Source organism: Mauremys reevesii, unplaced genomic scaffold, assembly GCF_016161935.1.
Source record: "Mauremys reevesii isolate NIE-2019 unplaced genomic scaffold, ASM1616193v1 Contig1, whole genome shotgun sequence".
NCBI classification, from domain to species: domain Eukaryota; kingdom Metazoa; phylum Chordata; order Testudines; family Geoemydidae; genus Mauremys; species Mauremys reevesii.
In genome coordinates this window covers 224,070-231,603 of record NW_024100715.1, presented here as the reverse complement: position 1 = coordinate 231,603, position 7,534 = coordinate 224,070, and the positions used below count along the sequence as shown (strand labels likewise).

Here is a 7,534-nt window from a genome sequence, read left to right as displayed (position 1 = left end):
GCCCACCACCTGCCCTGCCTAGCAACCGGGCCCCGCCCACCGCCTGCCAACCGGGCCCGCCCAGCACCAGAACAACTGGGATCCCTAACCCCGCCCCCCGCCCCGCCCACCGCCTGCCCATCGGGCCCATCCAGCACCAGAACAACTGGGACCCCTATCCCCGCCCCCAGCCCCGCCCACCACCTGCCCTGCCTAGCAACCAGGCCCCGCCCACCGCCTGCCAACCGGGCCCGCCCAGCACCACGACAACGACTGGGACCCTTAGCCCCGCCCCCGGCCCTGCCCACCACCTGCCCTGCCTAGCAACTGGGCCCCGCCCACCGCCTGCCAACCGGGCCTGCCCAGCACCACGACAACGACCGGGACCTCTAGCCCCGCCCACCACCTGCCCTGCCTAGCAACCGGGCCCCGCCCACCGCCTGCCAACCGGGCCTGCCCAGCACCACAACAACTGGGATCCCTAACACCGCCCCCCGCCCCGCCCACCGCCTGCCAACAGGGCCCGCCCAGCACCAGAACAACTGGGATCCCTATCCCTGCCCCCAGCCTGTCAATCAGGCCCATCCAGCACCAGAACAACTGGGACCCCTAACCACGCCCCCAGCCCCACCCACCGCCTGCCCTGCCTAGTAACCGGGCCCCGCCCACCATCTGCCAACTGGGCCTGCCCAGCACCATGGCAACGACTGCAACCCCTAGCCCTGCCCCAGTCCCCGCTGGCCCCGCCCCTGCCTAGTAACCGGGCCCTGCCCAGCGACCATACCCCGCCCACTATCTGTCCTGCGTAGCAACCGGGCCCCGCCCACCACCTGCCCTGCCTAGTAACCGGGCCCTGACCAGCGACCAGACCCCGCCCACCCTCTGTCCTGCCTAGTAACCGGGCCCCGCCCACCACCTGTCCTGCCTAGTAACCGGGCCCTGCCCAGCGCCCAGACCCCGCCCACCACCTGTCCTGCCTGCCAGCCAGGCCCCACCCACTGCCAGCCTCACCTGCCAACCGGCCTGATAATCCCCTGCAGATGCCATTACCCACAATCCCCTGCAGCCCTCGCCCACCAGACCCACAGTCCCTCAGGCTACCCATGAGGCTTTGCAAGCCCTGCTCTAGCCAGCGACACCCACAATCCCCTGCAGCCACCACCCTCCGGGATACCCAGAAGCCTTTGCAGCCCCACCCTCTCCTGGCTCCGCCCCTGCAAAACCCCTCGGTCACCCCTGTATCCATGACAACACCCCCCCCCCCCGCCCAGCAGAACCTTTCCCATGATCCTCTGTAACCATTGCCCCCATCCCTCCCCGCTGGCATCGTTGGCTCCACCCCCCCAGCAGCCCCACAGCCCCCCCAACTGAGCAATTCCCATAGTCCTTTGCAACTGTCATTTCCCCCCTCGGCCTCTGGCCCCTAGGAACAAGCTCCGCCCCCTGGCCTCACCCCCTCCAATGGAATGCTACCCATAATGCTTTGCAGGCACAGCATCCCCCCCAATCCTGGGTCTGACGCCACGCCCACATCACTAGGCCACGCCCATTGGCTCAGGCCACGCCCCCTGTCTTGCCCTAAATATATTCCTGAGCTTCCCCATCAGACCACGCCCCTCCATATCAGGCTCCGCCCCCGCCTCCCCCCAATAGCTTCATGCCTTCATTGCTCCCCCAAAGCCCCAGTTGGCTCCGCCTTCTTCAGAACAGGCTCCGCCCTCTTTCTTCCCTCTGGCCTTTCCCCACAGCCCCACCCCTTTTAGCCCCTCCCCCATAAACATTGTGCTCCAGATTGGAGGGGGGGTGCAAACCCCAATATATCACAGAGCCCCCAGCTGTACATAGCAATGAAACAACCCCCTTGCCAAGGTGTGACCCCCCCAGCATGAGCCCCCCAAATCTGTGACACAGCCCCCCCCACAATGAGACCCCTCTTTTCCCACTCCCCCAAGTGAGTGATGCTGCCCCACTGGGAGGCTACCTCCGTCCCCCTGTGGGGGATTCCTGCTTCGGGGGACGGTGGGGGCAGGGAGGGTCCAATGCTGCATTTCTGGGGTTCAGGGTGTTTGAAGTCTGGGGGCAGAACCACTGGGGTGGGGGAGACACTGTTCATGATCAGTCTCCCCCACCCAGCACGCTGCCCCAAAGCCTAGACCTCTGGGGAGCCCTTGCAGTGACCCCAGAACAGGACAGGTGCGCTGGGCTAGCGGGGGGGCACCGGCAGAGCTGGGGGGGTGCCGTGCTGTATGGTCCCTCATAGCCCCCCTACATGGCCCTGGGCCCTGTGCGATCCGGCCCCCCGATTCCTCTCCCCGTCGCATGGCGACGTTCCTGTTTGCAAGTCACCCGGGGTTAATAAATCTCTATTGATAATGACACCAGAGTCCTCCCTGGCTCTGGCTGGCTGCACGGGAACCGGGGCGGGGTGGGGAGGGTGGGGCACCGGCCCCAGGGCAGGGACTGGCTGGCTCAGGGGTGGGATGGGGGCGGGGGCATGTCCCCTCTGGGGGGCACCGACTCCCATCTGGGGCTGGGGGAGGGGACAGCGGGGGTTACACTCCCATCACAGGCGACAGAAGGAAATATCAAAGCCCATAGTGCTGCCCCCCTGTTCTCCATCCCGCCTCCCTTCCTGCCCGATATCCCTCCCCCAGCCCCATTGGCCCCACTCCCTGAGCAGCCTCCCTGTGCGGCTCCATCTGCCCCAGCTCCCCCCACCCAAACTTTCCCTCCCTGGCTCCCGGATACCTCCTCCAGCCCCCCAAATCCCTGCCCCCATCCTGAGCCCCCCTCCCCCTCCCTCAGCTCCCTTCTCTGTGTCCCTGTAGCCCCCCCCCGCCACCCCCAGCATCCTGGAGCTTTGATGTATCCACAGAGACGGTTGCCTGGCTACGGAAGGATGGAGGGACCATGTGATGACTCCAGGCATGTAGGGCCAGGGAGGGGGAGGCAGCTGGGGGGTGGGGACTTGTCACAGACAAACAGAGCTGGGGGGGGCAGGGCCAGGCTAGCAGGGGCTGCGGGTCGGGAGTGAGGGGCACCGGCAGGGTTGGACGGGCAGGGGCTGCGGGTCGGGAGTGAGAGGCACCAGCAGGGCTGGGGGGGCAGGGCTGGGCTGACAGGGGCTGCGGGTCGGGAGTGAGGGGCACGGGCCGGGCTGGGGGGGCAGGGCTGGGCTGGCAGGGGCTGTGGGTCGGGAGTGAGGGGCACTGGCAGGGCTGGGGGGGCAGGGCGGGGCTGACAGGGGCTGCGGGTCGGGAGTGAGGGGCACCGGCAGAGCTGGGGGCAGGGCTGGGCTAGCAGGGGCTGCGGGTCGGGAGTGAGGGGCACTGGCAGGGCTGGGGGGTCAGGGCTGGGCTGACAGGGGCTGCGGGTCGGGAGTGAGGCACCGGCAGAGCTGGGGCCGGGCGGGGCTGGCCGGGGCGGCGGGTCGGGAGTGAGGGGCACTGGCAGGGCTGGGCTGGCAGGGGGCTGCGAGTCGGGAGTGAGGGGCACCGGCAGAGCTGGGGGGGCAGGGCAGGGCTGGCAGGGGCTGTGGGTCGGGAGTGAGAGGCACTGGAAGGGCTGGGGCAGGGCTGGGCTGACAGGGGCTGCGGGTCGGGAGTGAGGGGCACCGGCAGAGCTGCGGGGGCAGGGCTGGGCTGGCAGGGGCTGCGGGTAGGGAGTGCGGGGCCCCGGCAGGGCTGGGCTGGCAGGGGCTGCGGGTCGGGAGTGAGGGGCACTGGCAGGGCTGGGGGGGCAGGGCTGGGCTGACAGGGGCTGCGGGTCGGGAGTGAGGGGCACCGGCAGAGCTGGGGGGGCAGGGCTGGGCTGGCAGGGGCTGCGGGTCGGGAGTGAGGGGCACCGGCAGGGCTGGGCTGGCAGGGGGCTGCGAGTCGGGAGTGAGGGGCACCGGCAGGGCTGGGCTGGCAGGGGCTGCGAGTCGGGAGTGAGGGGCGCTCGTGACTCCTGGCTCTCCCAGGCGTGGGGGGAGGGCTCCGAGGTGGATTTGGGGGCTGCTGCACCTCCCGCCGCCTGGCCCATGTGGGCCCCTCCCCCGGGACAGGCCCCGTTAACCGGAGCAGCGGCTGGGGGCTGCCTAGGGAGCCCTGCCGCCTGCCAGCGTCCCTCCATGACCTCTGACCTCTGACCCGGCCACACTACCAGTGCGTGTGACCTTCCCAAGGAGCTGAAGTTGGAGTGTCAGCCAGTGTCCGTGACCTCTGACCTTCGACCTGACAGCTTGACTGGCTCCCTCCTCAGAGCACGACCAATGAGGCTGGCCACTTCCTGTGACCTTTGACCCTACACGTGCCACCTTTCTTTGGTTCCGTCCACCCATGACCTTTGACCCAGCCCTGTCGGGGTTTGGCCAACACCTCTGACCTGAAATGGCACCTGAGGCCTCAGGCCTTTGACCTGGGTGCAAGCAAATGGTACAGACCAATGTTGCTATGGGTGACCTTTGACCTCTGACCCTAACCCTGCAAGCAGCATCTCGGCTAATGGGCTTGGCCGACACCTGTCAGCCCAGCTAATGGCTGTGACCTCTCACCTCTGGTCGATGACCTCAACCCCCAGTGACCTCTGACCCCAGTGCGCTGCCCCGACCCCAGTACACCCCACCATCCAGGCAGCTGGAGGCTGACCTTTGAACTCTGTCAACCAGTGGCCAATCGGAACGTCCAGACCACGACCTTTGACCTGCTCCCAACTTCATGATGGGGGCTAATTTAGCTACAACGAGTCAGGAAAGAGATCTTGGCGTTATCGTGGATAGTTCTCTGAAGATGTCCACGCAGTGTGCAGAGGCGGTCAAAAAAGCAAACAGGATGTTAGGAATCATTAAAAAGGGGATAGAGAATAAGACTGAGAATATATTATTGCCCTTATATAAATCCATGGTACGCCCACATCTCGAATACTGTGTACAGATGTGGTCTCCTCACCTCAAAAAAGATATTCTAGCACTAGAAAAGGTTCAGAAAAGAGCAACTAAAATGATTAGGGGTTTAGAGAGGGTCCCATATGAGGAAAGATTAAAGAGGCTAGGACTCTTCAGTTTGGAAAAGAGGAGACTAAGGGGGGACATGATAGAGGTCTATAAAATCATGAGTGATGTTGAGAAAGTGGATAAGGAAAAGTTATTTACTTATTCCCATAATACAAGAACTAGGGGTCACCAAATGAAATTAATAGGCAGCAGGTTTAAAACAAATCAAAGGAAGTTCTTCTTCACGCAGCACACAGTCAACTTGTGGAACTCCCTGCCTGAGGAGGTTGTGAAGGCTGGACTATAACAATGTTTAAAAGGAGACTGGATAAATTCATGGTGGCTAAGTCCATAAATGGCTATTAGCCAGGATGGGTAAGAATGGTGTCCCTAGCCTCTGTTCGTCAGAGGATGGAGATGGATGGCAGGAGAGAGATCACTTGATCATTGCCTGTTAGGTTCACTCCCTCTGGGGCACCTGGCATTGGCCACTGTCGGTAGACAGATACTGGGCAGGATGGACCTTTGGTCTGACCCGGTACGGCCTTTCTTATGTTCATGATTTTCTTGTTTCAACAACAAAAGGTTTCTTTGTATTTTAAGATATAAATTTTATTATTGAAACTGATGAATTATTGGGGCCCTAGACGCCATTCCTGCCCCGCAGAGCCAGCCAGTCCCCGCCCTGGGGCCGGGTGGGAGCCGGCGCCCCCCAGAGGGGACAGGCCCCTGCTCCATTCCCTGCCCCCCTGAGCCAGCCAGTTCCCCACCCTGGGGTCAGATCAGAGACAGCGCCCCCTAGAGGGGACAGGCCCCGTGTCCCATTCCCCACCCCCCCGAGCCAGCCAGTCCCGCCCTGGGGCCTGGGGGAGCTGGCGCCCCCTAGGGGGACAGGCCCCTGCCCCATTCCCCGCCCCCTGAGCCAGCCAGTCCCCGCCCTGGGGCCAGGGGGAGCCGGCGCCCCCCAGAGGGGCCAGGCCCCTGCCCCACCGCACACGCACGCTCAGGAGAACAGCTTGCCCATGGCCCGGGCAGGCGGGCGTCCCGCTCCCGCGCCCGCTGCCCCACCCTGTCCAGCTCCCTGCGGGCGGCCGTGTTCCCCGGCTCGGCCGCCAGCACCCCCCGGAAGTCCTCGGCCGCCCCCTCCAGGTCGTTCATGGTGGCGCGGGCCAGGCCGCGGCGGTACCGGGCCTTGGCGTGTTGGGGCCGCAGCGCCAGCGCCTTGGTGCAGTTGCGGGCGGCGTGGGCCGGCTGGGCGAGCCGCAGCTGGCAGGCGGCCAGGTTGGCGTGCAGGTCGGCCCGCAGGCGGGTGTGCTCTGGGGCCGGGGGGGCCGGGCCGGCGGCGATGGCCAGCTGCAGTGCCCGGGCGTAGCGCCGGGCGGCCGCCCCCACCTCACCGGCCCGGTAGCGCTCCGAGCCGCGCTCCTTGTGCCGCAGGGCCAGCGCCCACTTCTCCGCCGGCTCCAGCTGCCAGGGCTCCGGGGCCGGGACGAAGGAGGCCAGGTGCAGCCCCAGGACGGCCCCGCCCGGGGCCCACAGCTCGGCCCGCTCCCCTGGCACCATGGTCTCCAGGCAGGCGTCCACCAGGCCGTCCCAGGCGCCGTCCCCCTCCCCCAGCTCCAGCTGGGCCCAGCGGTCGGTGGGGTACCCCAGGGGCGCCCCTGGCGGCGCCTCCAGGAAGAGCTGGCACAGGGCGCCCAGCGTCGGCTTGTCCAGCCCCGCGCCCGGCTGCAGGATCCGCTTGGCGAAGGCGCCGTCCGGTGCCACCCAGGCGTCCGCCGGCTGCTTGGGCGCCTCCAGGTTCTCTCTCTGGTCCTCTTCTGGCCCCGCGCCCTGGGGGTCAGCGCCTCTGCTGGCACCGCTCAGCCCACTGGCCGCTCCGCCGCCCTCCGCTGCTGCCTCCATCGGCCCTCGGCCAAGCGGGCAGTGCGGGGCTCTGGCGCGGCACCCCCAAGAGGTGAAGCCAGGTGGGGCTGGGGGGTTCGGGGACGGGCAGCTCCTGTGAACCAGAGGGCAAGGGGAACGGGTCAGAAAGAACCCACGAGTCCTGGCTCCCAGCTCCCCCCCCCAATCTGCTAGACCTTCCCCACAGAACTCAGGAGTCCTGGTTCCTAGCCCCCCCCCCCGAAACCACTAGACACCCCCCCACCAAGAACCCAGGCGTCCTGGCTCCAAGCCCCCGCCCAAGAAAACCCAGGCATCCTGGCTCCCAGACCCCTCCCCTAATCTGCTAGACACCCCCCCCCCCCGAGAACCGAGGCATCCGGGTTCCCAGCCCCTCCCCTCCAGAAAACCCAGAAGTCCGGGCTCCCAGCCCCCACACAGAGAACCCAGTAGATCCCCCCCAAAAAGAACCCAGGAGTCCTGGCTCCCAGCCCCCACACAGAGAACCCAGGAGTCCTGGCTCCCTCCCCGCTTGGGCTGTGCTGTCTGTCTCTGCCCTGCTCTCTTGCTCCTCCCCCTCAGCTGCGCCCCCTTGGCCGCCCCTCACCCCAGGCAGGGGGCTCAGACTGGGGGGGATCCAGCTGCTCTGGCCCCGCTCCTCCGGCCTCCCCCCGCTCCCCCCCCTTGTCTTTGCATCAC

The 7,534-nt window shown here is 66.4% G+C and overlaps 1 protein-coding gene across 1 annotated transcript; it reads right to left on the bottom strand.

Annotated features, from left to right (window-relative positions):
- Positions 1 to 5,954: 5,954 nt before the first annotated feature.
- Positions 5,955 to 7,534, bottom strand: FKBPL (FKBP prolyl isomerase like). Its single transcript, XM_039517221.1, is given in 3 exon segments — positions 5,955 to 5,989; positions 5,992 to 6,950; positions 7,443 to 7,534. Coding segments are annotated over 2 exon segments (900 nt in total). The 5' UTR covers positions 6,857 to 6,950; positions 7,443 to 7,534.